Below are 19,595 nucleotides of genomic sequence, written 5' to 3'. Positions count from 1 at the left end.
ATTTAGGAACCCGAGACTTATTGGGTCCTTCATTAGTAGTATTGAACAAATTCATTGAATTTAAAAACCATGTTTTCACTTTGTCTGTGACACTATCCATTAAATCAACATCATCAGATCTAGATATTGAAATATAGTTGTTCAATAGTTTTGAATTTCCATTGACTTTCATCTCATCCTTCACAACATTCGCAACTTTCATAACTGGTTTCCATTTTTGTACCATGACTTGCGAATCATGAGATGATGAACTACCAGTAGTAGACTTATTCACAAACTTGTCAAATGCAATCTTTATCTGTTGCTCTGAAAACTTCCCATTTTGATATTGTTTTCCTTGACCTTCAAGCCAACTGTTGATCGTACATACATCAGATTTTCCTTTTGTATACGAAACTTTGGTCGGTTTTGAGATCGAAGGATTTCGAAAATTTGCTTGTTTAGGTGAAAATTTTGGTCTTGCTTGAGTTTTGACATTCAAAGTTGATGAATTATTCGTTAATTTGACAACATTGTGAAACTTATGATCATTCACAAATTTTTGCGAAGTCTCAAATTTTCTAATGTTGTCATATTTCCAAACAAATTTATCGTTATTTTTCATTGGAATTTTGTCAACAGAATATATTGGTTTGTGAAAACTTGTATCCTTTTTAAATTTTGATGAGTTTGTCTTTGAAATTTGTGCTTTTTCAACTTTTGGATTATCATTAGACACAACTTGCCAAAAGATTACTTTTCTTGCTTTTCTTTTTGAAACATTATTTTCTGTTGAATACTTTCCAACCATCAATTTGAATTCATGAGAATTTAGTTTCACTTCCATCTTTGGTTTTTCATCTCTTTCAAAAACTTTGTTTTCTTTTTCACGTTTAACCACCCATTTTTGTGATGATTTTTGACCTTTAAAAACATAAGAATTTTGAGTTAAATTGTTTTCTACTGTATTTTGATTTGCAAAGAAACCTTCAGTAGTTGACCTTTGATTATCATTTTCAACCATTTTGTTGAATTCAGGTTTAATTTTCTCAACATTTCCAGTTGTGACAAAGACTTGATTTGGAAAAATTGTGTTATATGTACATGTAAAATTTGGATAAACCACAGTGTTAGTTTCCAAATAATGTGCACCTTTGTCATTAAGAATTTTGTCGAATTATTTTGTATCACCAAACACTTGATTAACAACAACTCGTTGAGGTGTTTCATGTGAATCCTTTACTTCTTCTTTGTCTTCATCAGTGTCATCAGTCTTCCAGCTTTCAACTTCCACATTATCAAAGTCACAATGTTGCGAAGTAGAGGGTTTATCATTTTCATCCTTTACCATCGAATCAACTATAATTTCTTTACCTTTGACCGTAGATGTGATATTAATGATTGACAATTTAGAACAATCGACCTCTTCTTCCTCTTCGATCTCACTGATTTCACTCACATTATCTGAATTATCATCGACATCAGCATAATTGAGTTGAGAATCAAGAGTTGAAGTTTCAGCTTTCTTTAAGATTTTCACTTGTTCATTCTTTGTCAAACTTTCATTGACAATACTAACCAACTCATCAGCATTCAAGAATTCATCAATTTTGACAATACCATATGCAAATCTATCATCAGGTATTTTGTCAAATTGAGCAATTGTGTTTTCGCAGTCATAAGAAACAACATCAACTTTTTCGCGTTCATATTCAAGAAAAGGTAAAAGTTTCCTATGTTGTTCTTTGCTTATTTCAGATGAATAATGTAAAGTTGTTAACTTCGCATACAACAGTATCATGAAATGAAGTTATTTCAGCATCATAAGCAGATAAAGGAATATTAAATGATTCAAGAATAGCACGTACCTTGGTGGTCATTGGAGATTTATCAGTGGACTTGGACACAAAGCATCGTCTAGAAACATTCTCTTCGCAATTATCTTCATAGCTTGCGAACATTGCACCATGAGTTGGGTGCCTCATTTCTTCATCATCAGATCCTGAAGACCAGATCTGATAAGTTCCACTTTCTTCTTCATCAGACTCTCCTTTCGCAACCAATGACAATCCTTTTGCCTTCGCACGCACCTCCTCAAGCTTTTCTGAGTAGTAGGCTTCATCTTTGATTTTGCTTTTCTTCACCTCTTTCTTTCTCAGCATACAATCAGTTGCGAAGTGATTTGCACCATTGCAGTAATGACAATTAATTCCAAAATCACCTTTTAGTTTCTTCTCTTCCTTTGCATCTTTCTTCTTTTCTTCAACCTTTTCCAATTTCTTCTTTTCCTCACCTCCAGCTTTTATGAAACCACTCTTTGCATCATTTGGCTTTACTTTTGGATTGAAAGGCGTTTTGAACAATTTCTTAACTCTGTTGTTTGAATAGAATGCAACTGCTTTATCATCAGAGTTCAGTAAGAAACCTTCATTGTCTGATCCTTCCGTTTCACCAGTATCAATTTCTGAAATCTTTGAAACCAAAGCCACAGGACCTCCTAGACTCTGTTTTGATTCTTCAAACATTTCTGTAACTTCACTTTCGTGTGTTTTCAGCTGGTTGTAGAGATCATTCAAGCTGGTTGTATCAAAACTTTGTTGGTTCTTTATCATCATACTCACACTACGCCATTCTTTGCGAAGACGCGTGATGAATGTTAGATTGAATTCCATGAGAGATCTTGTGATTCCATACCTACTGCAACGATAAACAAGCTCATTCATACGATCATAGTAGTTTTCAAGAGTTTCAGCATCCTTTTGTCTGAATTCCTTAAGTTCAACAAGACATTGCTTAACAAAATTGATCTTCGTTTTTTCGCTACCTTGATACTTCTCTTTTAGTGTGATCCAAATGTCCTTGGCTGTTTTACAACTACGAATGTAATTGTAAACCACAGGAGGCAAAGCACCTCTTAGTTCTCTCATACACCTTTTCTCATTTTGCTTCATGCGATTCTATTGATTAGCAACTTCATCTGAAGAAGCAGATTGTCCAATTGGTTGAACATTATCAGGAAGTTGACCTTTTCCACTGATACAATTCCAGAGCTCTTCATCAATTCCATTTAAGTAATCCTCCATCCTATCAGCTCACTGATCATAGTATTCAAGGATTAACATTGTAATTTTGGTTGAAGAACCAAGTAAGTGAGAGAAAGAAGTCATGGTATTCATGTTGAAGTTCGCCATTGATGAACACGAGAAATTTTTAGAAAGCTTGAAAAACTTGATGAATTTGTGAATTGATCATCGATTGCTAATCGATCACTCGACTAAACAATTCAAATGCAGAATCGATTCAAATCTGAAGATCAAGAGAGATTTTCAGAACCAAAATGCGCGGAAAATTTTGAGTAAAGTTACTACTCAAAAAGCAAATGATTCTAAAACGAAAATCAGATCAATGCAGTTTGAAACCTGCTCTGATACCAATTGAAGAAAATTGTAATTGAGATTTAGAAAACAATCATGATTGTATGAATGAAAAATAAGAACACAGAAAGTAATATTAATCAGATCTTATATTGATGAAGAACTGATTACAGACTAAGCAGAGAGAACGTGCGAATGATTAATGAATCACTCGTGCATTCGATGTCTCTACTTCTAACCTCAGTCCCTATTTATAGGAAACCTGAGTGTACAAAAAATATATACTAAGTCTTGAACTATACGCTTCGCACAAATGAAGACTTAGTAAAATAACTAACATGCGAAATTAAAGAAACAAAGACTTCGACTTTTACAACATCTAGTCTCTACACCAAACATTACTTTTGTACAATTTCACTCAGTTTGTTCTAATTTAATATTGTTAATTGGTACGATCAGCGTTTAATCAACCTCTTAAACTTACATATGATGAAAATAACAACTAGTATTAGTTACGTCGTTATGTTTAAGGGTTTTGATCCAACCCTATGTTTTTTTGGTTGGTCTAGGTCCTGATAGGATAATGAACGAGTACTGTCATCAACTCTCATTTATTTCAGGCATAATTTTATTTCAATAATAGGATAAATCAAGATTTCTTTGTAAGAGTCGCAGTTGACCACTCAATGGAATAAATGTTGTTACATTCAAAGAACATGTTAAATCGAAACCCATAAATCTTGAGATCATTTTACTGTAGTGCTTTCTCACCATTTTTTTCATAATTCAAATTAAGCATTGTACTTTTATGTTGGGTCCAATTAATTAACCGTGGCAACTCGATGATGAATTTGATTAAGAATCTGAGGGCATTGTTGATATTAAAATGATGATTTAGTATGAATCATTGTTTATCTATATTATTAATAAATTGTTCATGGGTCCTTTTTTTAGAGAAAGAATGAGGTTGGACAGACAACAAAGTTTGGCTAGCTGAAGTGAGACTGAGTTGAAGCATTATCATAGAAACTTTACCATGTGTGTCTTTTTTGTAGCTAAAAAATGAAGACATCATAAGGCTGTTGAACATGCACATGTGGTTCACTTAGAATGAGAGAGACAGAAAGGCTAGAGCAGGTCGCTAGAACATTAGTTTTGGTCAACTGCAGCAAATAACTCAAGAAGTTTGATGTGCTAGGTTAGATGTTAACATGAGGGGGAATTGAGGATCTTTGTATACCGTTTAAATTAGAAACTATCAATGTAACAATTGTAACCTATTTAATAATACGATACTATTAAAAAATAAAATAATATAAATAGACCCGGTTGCTTATCTAGAAAACATGTTCTATTTGTCCATGAAAATGGTTCCGGCTTGTTGTTTAAATTTAATAGGACCCGGTTCTGCTAATAAAAGCCGTGTTTTATTGTTGCTTATAGGACCCTGGGTTCTTTTTGAATTTCCACATAGGAATTGCCCTAAATGAGACCCGGTTGAAAACCGGGTTATATGATGCATTTAACCGGGTTTTTTAAGCAATTCTATCCCCACAAAATTCTCATCATTACAATTTCAACATGAAAGACGAAAGGAATTAAATAAACTGAATGAATACCAAGGCTCATTTTGTATGTATCATATACAATTCGATCAACAAAAAAAATCACCTTATTAGAAGATAAGTGGCATACAAGGAGAATTGTTCCATACGTTAGAATGCAACTTTAATATTTCTCTTGCTTTCTTCTTTAAGTAAGGTGCATAGTCAACTTGAAGCACCATGCACAACTTCAACACAGCCCCAACTCTCATCATCTCCGCCACAACTTCATCAGTTGCTGAGAACTTTCCAATTAAGGAAAGTATTTGTACAGCCCGATCGTCAGTCCCTGGTGAAACCTTAAACATTCTCTTAGCTACCATTGCAATACCACCGGCATGCTTTAATAACTGAGCTCTCCCATCAGCACATGAACACAAGTGAGCCAAGAGACAGAAAAGTAACTCCGACATATTCTTTTCAACTCCGTTTATCTCTAGTTCCACCAGCTCGAAGACTGCACCAGCTTCCACGGTTTTCATTCTGTTTCTTCCCCAAGGGCACACGTCGATTAACATTCTTAAGACCGCTTTCATTGCTTGTGGTGAGGTTCTTTTCCTTATGACATTTACTGTTTGTTTAAAGAAATTGAACCTTAATCTCTCTAAAACACTTGTACTCGCTACTCCCATGACCATTTCGAGCAACAAAATTGCATCTGTTTGGACATCAACCATCAGATCATCTCCTATCATGTTGTCAAAACCTAAAAGCCATAGTAAAGAATCAATTAAATCATGATCTTCTTTGGCGATATGCTTTTTCTCAGGGACAGTTAGCCAAGAAAGATGAAGAATTTTGAGTGCCTGGCCGAGTCCTACAGTAATAGTCATACTTTCCTTATAAAACTTTGTTATCAAGGAAATCATTGCACCATTCGTGCCTGCGTCAATCAAGCAATGTCGGTTCTTCTCACTCTCTCTTGCGAGTAAATGCAAGGTGTCCAGGGAGATTACATGAAGCTCCGGTGACTTCAGGTTGCGGAGGAGTTTCATAACATGAGATTTGTTAAGAAGAGGTTTTGGTGTGGGAATCCGATCGATACCATAATTGGCATACGTGACACACCATGCTTGGATGAGACGCCGAAGCGTGTGGTTGGGGGTCAAATCTGAATCTCTTGGCAATGGCTGTTTGGTGACCGGACACAGCACTTCCTCCGCCGTGGATAGCCAATACTCTATGCTGTCCCGGTCGTAGGTTATTCCAGTGACAGCCGTAACAGGGTCTTGCATGATCTGAAGTGAAATTGGACACATGAAGTAACGGGGTACATCTACCGTTTCATCTTCCATCTGTTTAATGGATTTTGGAACAATACTGAGTAATTAGAGAGATAGAGAGAGAAAGTTCAAAAAACAGAAATACAGGCTTGTTTTTTTTTTTTAGTTCACAGTATAAATGGTTATATAATATACACCAGGCTTTGAATTCAATGAAGAAATGGAGAACGGTGGCTGCAAGGTTTGAATAATCTAGAATGCTTTGGATTGACATCTTACGCCCATATCAAGTTTTGGTAGTTAATATTAATTATATATATGAGCTGTGGTCAAACACAAAAAACGAAATCAATACTAAAGAAAAGTAGTATGTTGACTTTTCAACTCGAGCAATTCCACTTGTGTATAACGTCTATGATGGTTGGTCTTTTCAAATTTCAAGGCAAGATTTATGTGATTGTAAGGAATACAACGATGAAAATGGAATCATTAGAAAAAAACAAAAACGAGTAATTAAATATAGGGAGAAAGTTGAATTTTGCTAAATCAACTTCCGATATTATTTTTGATGGTAACTAATTATTATTTATAATTAGGGAGGTGCTTCCACTTAAATTAAAATTGTTTTTATATATTTACCCTTAATTAAAATTTATAAAAATAAAATGGTGTATAAATGAGGGTTTATTCGTTTGCCTCTTATCTATATCAAATTTAAACGTTTCCTTACAAAAATTAGTTGGTTTTCTAAATTTCCCTTTCTTTTTCCCCCTTATTTACTTACAAATTAATTATTTTTTGTTTTTTCTACTCATTTATTCCTTGCAAAAAGTAGTTTGTGTTCTTATTTATGTATCAAACTAACCCGCTAAATGATAAGTGATATCTCTTATTAGACTAGTCCACTTAAAAATTTACTTACAAATTAATTAATTTTTGTTTTTTCTACTCATTTATTCCTACTTAGTCGCTTCACACGACTTCTGAACGAAATCCTTCTCTGGAACTAGTTGCAACTAGTTATCATGCCACTGTGACTCTAACAACTTCCGAACTAACCGATCAAATCCATACGCCGAATCCTGTCATCATCAAATCCAAGGCTGGAAGTAGTTGCTACCTGACCAATGGTAGCCTTATCTTACACGCAATCTTATACAGTCCATCGCTTTCCTGATCCCATAACTGTAGTGGCACTCCTACTGTCCTATCACTGGCTCAACCAAATCTAATCCATCTGGGTAATTCCAAAATCCAATCCGTGGATTTCCTTATCCTTACTGCTACACCCGAACTGGTGGGTACTACTGTTCCTTTCGCGTTCTAACAACACGCTCATGCCATCTACCAACTTAGTGAATGCTACGGCTACACCCGCAGACTTACAACACTCTATCACTATCTAGCTGCTAGTGAATGCTACGGCTACACTCGCAGACTTACAACACTATAACACTATCTGCCAACCTGGTGAATGCTACGGCTACACCCGCAGACTTACACCACCCCTCACACTATCTACTACTAGTGAACGCTACGGCTACACCCGCAGACTTACAACACTCTAACATTATCTGATCGCTAGTGAATGCTACGGCTACCCCCGTAGTCTTACAACACTCTAACAATATCTGATCGCTAGTGAATGCTACAGCTACCCCCGTAGTCTTACAACACTTCCCATGATAACTGACTGCTAGTGAATGCTACGGCTACCCCCGTAGTCTTACAACACTTTCCAACCCGGTCGAACACGCACTCGACCTAACACACAACTGAACTTGAGTGCTAACCGGAACTCAAATCTGGTTCTCGAAACATGTTATCACGTGACCCCATTGTATCAGTACCGTACCCATGCCCGTGATCAAAGCGTCACAGCAAACCACGAAATCATCTACACCCTCTGGCAAGGTGAGAATCAGAGCCTCGCACAACCGATGTCTGAGAGTCTCGAAGGCTGCCTGCTGCTCAGGCCCCCAACGAAAGGTCATCGACTTCTTGACCATTCGGGTCAAAGGAACCACAATCTCGGTGAAGTCCCATGTAAATCTCCGGTAGTAACCTGCTAGACCCAAGAAACTCCGAATCTCAGATGGAGACCTCGGAATTTCCCACTGCATCACGGCCTCTATCTTGGCTATATCAACTAGAATACCCTTCCGGTTGACAAGGTGCCCAAGAGATTGCACCCCTTGCAACCAGAACTCACATTTGGAGATCTTTATAAAAAGTCTCTCCCCCACTTAGATCCGACTAAGTCTTCACTGCACGCAAGAATTGAAGGATTTCCAATCCGTCTCGCTTTCTAATATCCCACTGATGACAACCTGTGTCTGCCAATGCTAGCGCTTAATCGCCGATTAAACCTTGAGGTCTCCCATTCTCGGAAATCTCAATGAGTACTCTTGAAATCTGATCCAGTCTGACACCTCAATCCATCTAACATGTTGTCAATTGAAGACCTTAATCTTCACTCTAGCTGATGAATCCTCATTCTCACTCCCAATCTTGCAGTACCACTAAGCTCTAACCGAACACAGCCCATGCGAAAACACAATTCTCTTGAACATCCAGTGACCAACCACTTATGCATCTAACACCCGTGACTGACACTACCCTCTTCCTGTCACCATTTCTGTCCTAGCAATGGTAGTGCCTTGAACTCCAAAGTTCATCCATAAACAATTACTGACCATACCTGAACAATGATAGAACCTCTGAACGCTGACTTCATTGGAGAACAATCACTCCAACCCTGATCGAGTATCCTCTAAATAATACTCCCGCATAGATCCCACATTTGCAACTCTTGGGAATCGTATCCTTCAGGGTCTGACACCCTGTCACGCTCACTAGCTCGCTTGCCAATGGCTAAGCTGCAATAACTGGAACATCCTCTGTCCCCCAAACTGGGTCACAAACTCTTCCCTGAAGCTTCTTAGATTCTCCAAGACTCTCGCTGATTCGAGTATGGATCCTGTGCTTTCAGTAGTACGGGCCCAATACTACCTTCCACACCTATCCATACTTTCCTCAGCAATCCTCCCGGATCCCCCAAGTCACTTCCTCAACTAGTACACCCAAGTCTAACTGAGCCTCACTACTAACTTACTGAAATATATCCTAGGCTTCCTTAGGTTCCCGAACTCACCCAGTCCTCAGCTGTCGAAAGATTCCCAATAATGTCAACTAGCTACCTCATGAATATCGCCACATGCAACAGAGATCAGATAATCCTTCAAGTAACAAACTCATCCCTATAACGGTTGAACTCAGACAAGAGCTGTGCAATAGGGTCAAATCTATCACTCTGAGATTATCCAGTCTGTGCCACATGTGACTTAGCATATTCACTTAATAGTTAGCTCACATTACTAAAAGTCCCACAAAGCACAAAGCAAGCATCATTCAGACAGTGGAAACTCTAACCATCATATTCCAATCAAATCATTCTATCCTCTAATCAGGAATCTGTACATGCAACTCAAAGGCTCATACAATCAGGCATAACCTAAACAGACTATCCTATACTGACTGACTTGTACTAGCATGCAAGTCTACAAGCACATACAATAGGCATATAAGGCATCCTCCTAGATCCTTAGCCCTAATCTAGCATGCAGTTCTCATAATCATATCATAACATGTATGGGTATCTTGGGGAAAACTTACTTGAGCTCGGCTGATTGCACGCATCACACACTTTGTTCTTCTCAAAGTTCTTTTCTCTTTTAAGATTCTTTTCAAACTCCTTTTATAAAATGGTTTTACTTTTGAAAACTTTCATACCAAGCCCTTAGTTTGAGTTCAGACACACCCGAGAGTATGTCCGAATCCCTCAAACCAAGGCTCTGATACCAACTTAGTGACATCCCAAAAATACAGGCCAAAAATTTCATTTTTAAATACGTCATTATAAAACCAACAGTGTAATAAAACATTTGTAATATCATGTCATATCAAAACCAAAGTAGAAATAATCAAACATGTTATCATAAAACAATATCAGAGTGTAATCCCAAGAATCTCATGTGCGGAAATCCATAGTGTGATGCGCTGCGATCAAGCTGGCTCCTTTCCTTTAAACACGAAGTACCTGAAACCAAAACTGAAAACCGTAAGCACGAAGCTTAGTGAGTTCCCCCATCATACCACATACCACACAATCATATATAACATAAACATACTGTCAGGCATATCTGGGTGCCCGACCTACCCCTTCGGTCCTCTCGACCGGATACTGTCTAGCATATCTGGGTGCTAGCCTCCCCTTCGGTCCTCTCGACTGGATACTGCCTAGCATATCTGGGTGCTGGCCTCCCCTTCGGTATCTTTCAACCGGTAACCGGGGATTATTTCACCCCCTAACACTACCACATAAAAGCATAACATAAACACATAAGTCATATACTGCATAACATATCTGGGCGCTGGCCTACCCCTTCGGTCCTGTCGACCGGTAAGTGGGGACTATTTCACCCCTACTACTACCACATAATATCATATCACATATATAATAATTTGTCTAGCATAGTTGGGTACTAATCTACCCCTTTGGCCCTATCGACCAGTAACCGGGGACTATTTCACCCCCCTAGTACCACTATCACATAACATCATATCATGCTAGCACATAAACATAACATGTAGTAGCAAACACAGATAATTATCACAAAGATAATCATCTAACAGCAACTCCTACTGGTGGGCCAGCATTGTGGCCGTAGAGCCACCGCTACTGTAAGGTAACTCACCTCACACTGCTGAAGTCTCGAAGACACAATCCTACACTTGCCGAAGTCCCGCAGACTCGACCCCAGCTGCTGGCTGACAGATTCCCGAACTGTCAACACCAAAATAATACCCAATTAATAATTGGGTCCCAATACATAACTATACATACATTCTTTGGGTAATTACTACATTACCCCATGCTTGGGCTTATTCAAGCCCAAGGCCCAATCCGTAGGCCCAAAGTCAATTAGGAATCAAAGCCAAACACATGGCCCAATTTTCCAAATTGGGCCTAGGCCTATACATGGTCTCATTCTGAGGCCCAACATCATATACTCATTAAGGCCCAAACTATGGCCCATCTATGGCCCAATTTTCTAAATTGGGCCCAAGCCCCTTACTTGGGCCTTACCTTAGGCCCATTAAATTGCTCTAGACCATTTGCTTGATCTTGGATAGCCCATTTGATATCCCAATCACTAAGGCCCAACAGAAAGGCCCAACCATAAACCCAAATGAAATTAGGGTTTCACATAAAATGATGATTAGGGTTAAGTTTCCTACTTAACCCATTAAGCACTTAATCCATTAAGTACCATATTGTTTAGATTAGTCTTTGCCAATGATTATTATTTAATATCTCCAGTTATTAAATAATTCCCGCGTGTCCCAATTAATTCCCCCTAATTAGGGCTTCCAACCCAATACTAGTCCATTAATTAATTTGTTGGGCTTTTAAATCAATTAGGGCTTTATTGGGCCTATTAATCCCACTAGAATATCATTAAGCCAATTAGGGTTTTATTAGGGTCCATTAAGGTTTTATTAAGCCCATTAAGTCTTATTGGGTCCAATAGAGTCCATTAAGCTTCATTGGTCCCATTAGGGTTTTAGTCCTTTGTCCAATCATCCAAACAAGTCCAAACACCATCAAAGCACACCGCCACCCGATACGGCGGCCGGTGGCGGCAGCCACCACCTCACGGTGGTGGTTAGAGATCCATTTCATTATTTCGATTTCCAAATACATTTTACAATAAACTCACGAAATAAACACACACGCACACACACTATACTAAATAAACATACACCCGCAACCACCCTTGTGGTGGCCGGCGGTGGCACATGGCGGCAGCCACCACCTCACGGTGGTGGCAGTGGTTATCCTTGATTATTCCGGCTAGACATAACACACACACACACACTTCAGATTGCATAGCACATGCCAGCCACCCACCTGGTGGTTCAAGACGGTGACAGCGGCGATTTTGGTTTGGCAGCCACCACCTCACAGTGGTGGCAGTGATTCCTTTGGATCTCAGTCAATCAACCACACATACCAGCGGCCCCAGCTCGGAAATGAACTCAATACCCACCCTTGGTGGGCAGCCGCGGTAGCAGCAAGGACTTGACGATGGCAGCAGCCTAAAACCCGTCCCCGTTCTTCGACAGTTTCCCTCCTCGGCCGCCCACGACGTCACAAGCAGTGGCTCTACCAGCGATTTCGTTTCTCCGGCTTCACAGATGAGGAGGAGGCGGCAAAAGCGATATTCGCGTCCACAGCGGCGGTGCCAAAGACCTGGAAAGAGCACCAACTGCCACAAGATAATATCCGGCGACGAGATGGTCTCCAACGAGAACGGCGGCAACGCGACGTCGGAGATGGAACCACGTCGTGTATCACGATGGCGAGGAGCAGCGGCAGCGGCCCTTAACGGTCGAAGATGGTGACTGAAACTCGCTTCCCTTCGCTTTGGAGCGGACATCGACATCACTCATGGTCTCCATCTTCAACAGCGACAGAAACGCAATGGAGACTCGGTGGTCGAAGGAGAAGAGGGGATAGGGTGGTGGCCGACGGTGGGAGGTATAAGGTGGGGATGACGGCTGCATATGGTCTCTAGGGTTAGGGTTTTGTGGCAATGAAATAGTTAAATACCCGGTGTTGAAACTCACGGCCATATTGACAGGAATGGTCCCTCTGTCTCCCCTTTTCTTTCAAAACCAACCCTCAAATTACCATTTGGACCCTGCCTCTTAAAACCTTTACAATTTAAGTCCGACTTTTACCAATTAGCCCCTCTCTCAACATTTATTTTCAAATGAAATCTAGAAATTACTATCTGGCCCTTCTTCCATAATTCATTTTCATAGTAATTTCAAATAATTACCATGGAGCCCCTAGCTTCATAAATAATTATAAACTAAGTCTGAAAATTACACTTTTAACCCCCAACTCCTAAAATTATGACAATTAGCTCTTCGAAACCATCCTTTTATATATAATTATTTATTTAGAGCTACAAACCATTCATTAATTTATTTATCTATTTAATAAATAAACGGGGTTTTACAAAAGATATACATGTTGTCTGACAAATCATTGGTTTAAAGAACGTATCAGATTTAGTCAAAAGTTTAGTAATATTTCATTTACTCATGTCTTCTAAATGAGCTATAAAGTATCTAAAAACAACTTATTTGATTTAAATGCATATTTATTTTTTATAAGTGATAATATGTAATTGGAGTACAGTGAATGTTTTTTTATACTCACCTTTTTTTTTAATTCTTGTTATACAATATTTTAGTGGGTAATAATAATATTTTTATTTCATATGCATTAACTTAAATATTGTGTTGTGAATTATTTTTCACTATATATATTATTGTGATATGTATAGATAAATAAGAAAAAAATAACATTTATTATATTTTATAATTAAATGATAAATACGAAAAATAAAACTCATGTTTAAGAAAATAAATTAGTGGGTTTGTTTGATTAATAAATAAAAAAAATTAATTTTTGTTAGATTTTATATTCAAGTGAAAAAGTTTAAAGGACGGATCTGAGTAAGATGAAATCCTTTGGTGGGTTTGCTTGATGAATAAATAAGAAAACAAAATAATTTTTTTTGTAAGGAATAAATAAAAAGAAAAACATAAATTAATTAAGGTCAATCGTATAAACCCCTAAATATAATTCAATCATATGTTTGTAAATTTTAAATAAATGTAAAAATGTAAATGCAAATTTATATTAAGTAGAAAGATCAAATTGATAAGTGGAAATATATTACCCTTATAATTACGGTCTCATTTTTTTTCTTTACACTATTATTAGCTATGACAAGTAATATATTTTAAATTACTAACTAGTTGAAAAATTAACTGATAATTAAAAACTTAATTGATAAATGATGAACTAGCTGATAAAAAATAATTTTCGATAAAAATTAACAAATAAACTAACTAAAAAATATAAAATGATATATAAAAATATATAAAATTATGTTTATGTTAATTAAAAAAAGATATATATGATAGAATGGTTTTTTTTTAATATATATATATATATATATATATATATATATATATATATATATATATATATATATATATCCAATGAGAACACTTAAAAGGTTGAGAACGCGAGAACAATTTTGGACCAATCAATATATAAGGGTATATTAGTAATTGTATATTTTAATTAAATTAAAATAAAATAAAAATTAATCTAAATCCCTTAAATTTAGGACCAGTTAGCAAAAAAGAAATAAATATTCGATTTTTTATTTTTCTTATTAATGGGATATAAAAAAACATTTTTACCAAAATTTATTTTAAAATTGAAAAAATATATTTTTTTTTCTTAAAAAATTCATTTTTTTTCTCCTATTTCACGTTTTTTGTGTTAAAAAAATGAATATAAGTCGAACCCCAGATTAATACATTTGTATTCATAATTGATTTTTTTTAAAGAAAAGAAACTTGTAACTGATCCAATCACTAATGAATACACATCGATTTACAAGTAATCAAATTCTTTTTTTTAATTAACTGGAAATAAAAATAGTGTAAAAACTATCATTTCTTCATAAAAAGAATACATCTAATCATAAATAAATACACTCATTAACACATGATTACACTATTATTCACAAATGAATAAACTGCTATTAACAAATGAGTACACTATTATTCAGAATTGAATACCTCTAATCATAAAATAAATACATCCGTTCACACATGAATGCCCTGCTAATCACAAATGAAAACACTACTTTCGGTTTCGAAACGCTGCTCCAATTAAGTTCCGGTTTTCGATAAAATTCGCTGTAAGTGTGCTACGCTTACGTAGTTTTTAATATAGCTTTCAAATGATTATAGGAATGTTATTAGGTCCTTAAAATAATTATTTAGGCTATTATTATGAGTTATATTGAGCGTTATTAATGCTTAATAATAGCCAGACTAATTAATTTGTCGCGGTTATCGTTAGACTAAACCCTAGTGGTATTGGTACTAGGTTTTATCGAAGGAATATCGTTTTGAGAGTATCGAAGCGCTGTCCGAGTGCTGAGTCACCACCTACTCAGGTGAGTGCATAGTCCCTTTCATCTTACACATAGATATGAAGTATTTTATATAAACTACGTGCTATGTGTGCATATTATCTGAATACTTGCTGTCTATGTTGGATGAACGTGTTATACATGTTTTAAAGGATTTAAACTGTATACGTATTTTATATATACGAATATGTTGGGTATGAGATGGGTAGATGAATGATGAGAGACAGAAGATGACGTGAGTATACATTGGCAGCTATAGACTTAGTGCCTATGGGACGAACACCGGTAGCTATGGACTTAGTACCTATTAGTTAGACGCTGGTAGCTATGAATTTAGTACCTATAGGAATTTGTAGCTATGGACTTAGTACCTGTTAAACACTGGTAGCTATGGATTTAGTACCTGATCAGTAGGATATAGCAGCTATGGAATTAGTGCTTTACGAACGAACTTCGGCAGCTATGGATTTAGTGCCAGTCCTATAACCCTGGAAGTAAGGGACTTCGGAATAAACGAATGCAGGATAGATGACTCTTAGGTTAAATCCTTAAGAGTAAAGAAGATAAAGGGGATGGGTAATTGGGTTAATTGTTTGATGATTGAACATAACAATTATATTATTGTGGGTTGAAAACCCTATGTACTCACCAGGTTTCCCAACCTGACCCACTCAGTTTATGTATATCATAGGTGACGAAGTGAAGTGACATTACACTGAGAGATTTAAAGAGATGTAGATCACTAGTGTAAATCATTGTAAGTTCTGTTTATGCTTATGTTTCGGTATTAATGATGACATCCCAAACGTTTTAAAATGAAATAAATACGTTTCTTCGAAAATGTTTTAATAACGTATTTACCATGTTTTTCTGGGAACAAATTCCGCAACCTTTTTATAAAATGAAGTACTCTGATTTTTATTAAGCATAAACAAAATCGGTCTTTTTTTGCCGTGATTTTGGGGATGTCACACACATACACACACACACACACACACACACACACATATATATATATATATATATATATAAAAGCTAGCTGAAAAGTTATTACGAATAGCAAGTTAGCTTATCAGCTAGTTTTTAGCTTGCTAAACATAACAATCTAAAAAAACTCAAAGAATAAGTTAGTTTGTATACTAGTTGTACGCACCAAACATAAGTCTAATGTTAATATACAAGATCACTAAACTTTTATTTCTATGGCCCCTAAACAATTTTGTTTTTTCACTTTATACTATATTTAAATGAAACTGAAGTTACATACATTCATGAAAGTGATATCCTTCCTAATGTTGCTCCTTATATCATTGAATTCGACTTTGAGTCTATAACACCCCGTTTATTATTAAATAAATTAATTAATTAATCAACGAACAGTAGCCCTAAAATAAATAATTATATATCAAAGGATGGTCTAGAAGAGCTAATTGGCATAATTTAGAAGTTGAGGATTAAAAGTGTAAGTTCCGGACTCGGTTATAATTATTTATGAAGACAGGGGGCTCCGTGGTAATCATTTAGATTTATCTTAAAATGAAATGAGGTGGAAGGGCTGATTTTGTTATAATAAAGATATTGGGGGCTGTATATGTCACACCCCAAACCAAGGATGGCGGAAACATCTGGGGGTGGAGGACTTAATGTATAGTATCACAACAACGAGTATAATATTGCTCAAAGTAAATACAACCATCATAAATATAATTGAAAAAGTTACATGATAGTAAGTTTACATGTTTCAAAATCAATTACATTATGATGACAAAATGAACTGTTTGACGATTTAACGTCTCATCCTCAAAATGCTGATGTTTTCCTGATTCACTGATTTCCTGAGAATACAAGTAGTTTTGAAAAAGTGTCAACAATTAAGTTGGTGAGTTGATAAGAGTTTTGATTGAGTAAGAAACCGTTTTCCTTATAAAAGCGACAGAGTTTGATTCCAGAAAATCCAATATTTTCTTTATTAAGTGTAAAGTGAATGCTCCTATGTTATGCGGTAATGTACCCTATAAAGACCTGTAGATTCCTTCTATAATCGCCAAGTGTATATAAATTATATAAAATTCAAGTTAAATAAACCGTTGAATATAATGGTTCTGCCCTAGGTCCACAACCAAACAAGGAACGGGAGATGAGGCGGACCCACAAATTCTAAGTCGATTGTGACTAGATTCTTATATAACCTTAGCATATACACTTACCGATTATAGCTGAAGTCTAGCATTTCTAGCTTAATGTAGTTTTAACAGGAATATGTTCCAAAGAAAATCCAATATTTTCCTTATAAAAGTTAGGTAATCCTAAATCCCAGGACCGAAAATAAACAAGTATTTTTCCATACTTAAAGATATAAAAGTGATTTTAAATCGGCATAAAACCCTTTTTGATATGAAAGTGTACAAGTATTTTTCCATACTTAAAGTAATTCCTGTGAGTTAAATTGACATAACTCGCTAATTTAAAAGTAGAAGCCGTAAATCTTATGTTTTGTTAATACCACATGTGAGTTATTATAACAATACTATGACTCAGACGGCCTCGTAATACGACGTTCTTCAGGCGTCGCAAGTTAAATGACACTTGTCACCTCAGACCTGCCGGTCTAGCTGTTGCAAGCAACTCAGGTGCGGGATTTTGGTTACAATTTACAGGACTTTTGACTTTGTTACCATGAAGGTAACACGAAGGGAATGTCTCACAAATTTATTCATTAACAGATTTACGTGAACTGAACTGAAAACCTTTGGTAAATAAGTTTGAAATGTAAAGGATACATAAACTATACCTATTATAGTTTATCCAAAACGTTTGTAATGTAAAAGAACTCTTTTATGAAAATACATTAGTGCTATGAAATCCATAAACTATGCTTATTATAGCTTATTATATGTGTTCTAAATGAATGAAGAATCTTATCATGAATGACTAAATTTCAGTTTACGATGATAAACTAACAAGAAAACACATTCAATATTTAGAACTTATTGTTATACACTTTGCTCAACATAATACAAAGTGTTATGAAAGTTATAAGCTGTTAACTAGTTTTTAACCTTTCTGCACTATTTTAGAAAAAATCATACGAAGTCGAAAACTGAATCTGTAAATTCTGAGAGTTCATAAAATGTGTCTAGTTTATTCATAATTTTTATTATGATTTTTTGGAGGTCTTTAACTTGTGTTAAAATGTTCATATTCACAGACTGGTCCGAATTCGTTTCTGAAATGATAGGTAGTTTTGTAAAAATCACCATAAATCATAGAAAAATCGTACGAAGATATGCAAGTAGTTATTTTGAAGATATGAACCTGAACTATTTGCATATTAAACGGTTTTTAAATATATTAAGTTTATGATAGTCAAAATAGTTCGTGAATAAGACTCAACTTTTCTGATGAAAGCTGTTGTTTGAGTTTAGTTGTGTTCATGGTGTTTTAACTTGTATTCCCCCCCCCCCCCCCCCCCCTAAAACTTGAAGAAAACATGAAAATGTCGGGGTTAAAAATAAAATGACATTTAGTGTCACACAAAAAGTGTCACTAAAAACCAAAAATGTGCCACTAAAGACCCCTTCGGTAATCAGCGACAATAAAAAAAAGTTCCACTAGAAGCGCTCCCACTAAGGTTTTTAGTGACACTTTTTGGTTGTGTCGCTGCAACCCTTTTGGTTTTAGTGGCACTTTTTTATGCCACTATAACATTTTTGGTTTTTTTGACATTTTTTATGCTACTGTATAATTGTTAAAATAAAAGTAAATTGTATGCAGTTTGCATCAATGTTTTTACCACATCATTTAAATTGAAAATAAAGTAATGATAAAAACAATTACGGTAATAAATACAAAATCATAAAAAAATTTACTTAAATTAAAAATTAACTTGTCTTACAATAATATTGTCAATATCTAAAACAAAAATACCTTCCAAAATGCGTAATAAGTCTAAATATTATACTAGTAATTATTCAAAACATTAAACTATCAAACTAAATACTTTGTGGGAAGAAGCACAAAGTTGACATGAAGATGAACTTTTCATAATTTCTCATCTTGTTTATCCAACCTACGAACAATTGCCTGTGAAATAAACACAATAAATCACATGAAAATATGTAAGAAATATTATACTAGAAACCATTTAGGCAATTTAACCCAAAAGTAAAATATAATTGTAGAAATATAACACTAAAAACTATTTATGTAATTTAGCCTAAAAGAAAAATACTAGAATGTTAGACTAACCTTGATTTCATCTTCCTTGAAATCAAATTTTACTATAGTGACATGTTCCATTTTTACTTCAACTGCGATCAC

At 35.6% G+C, this 19,595-nt stretch overlaps 1 protein-coding gene across 1 annotated transcript; it reads right to left on the bottom strand.

Moving 5' to 3' along the window:
* Positions 1-4,951: 4,951 nt before the first annotated feature.
* LOC111890020 (E3 ubiquitin-protein ligase PUB23) lies at positions 4,952-6,445 on the bottom strand. Its single transcript, XM_052768079.1, has one exon. The coding sequence runs from the start codon at positions 6,250-6,252 to the stop codon at positions 5,029-5,031; it is 1,224 nt and encodes a 407-aa protein (XP_052624039.1). The 5' UTR covers positions 6,253-6,445; the 3' UTR covers positions 4,952-5,028.
* Positions 6,446-19,595: the final 13,150 nt, after the last annotated feature.

The sequence above is a fragment of the Lactuca sativa genome, chromosome 2, assembly GCF_002870075.4.
Source record: "Lactuca sativa cultivar Salinas chromosome 2, Lsat_Salinas_v11, whole genome shotgun sequence".
NCBI lineage: Eukaryota > Viridiplantae > Streptophyta > Magnoliopsida > Asterales > Asteraceae > Lactuca > Lactuca sativa.
Note: the sequence above shows the minus strand (reverse complement) of the source record. Positions and strands in the feature narration are given on the sequence as shown.

Coding starts and splice junctions, on each gene's coding strand:
- LOC111890020 (XM_052768079.1), bottom strand. CDS start 6,252: ATGGAAGATGAAACGGTAGATGTACCCCGTTACTTCATGTGTCCAATT.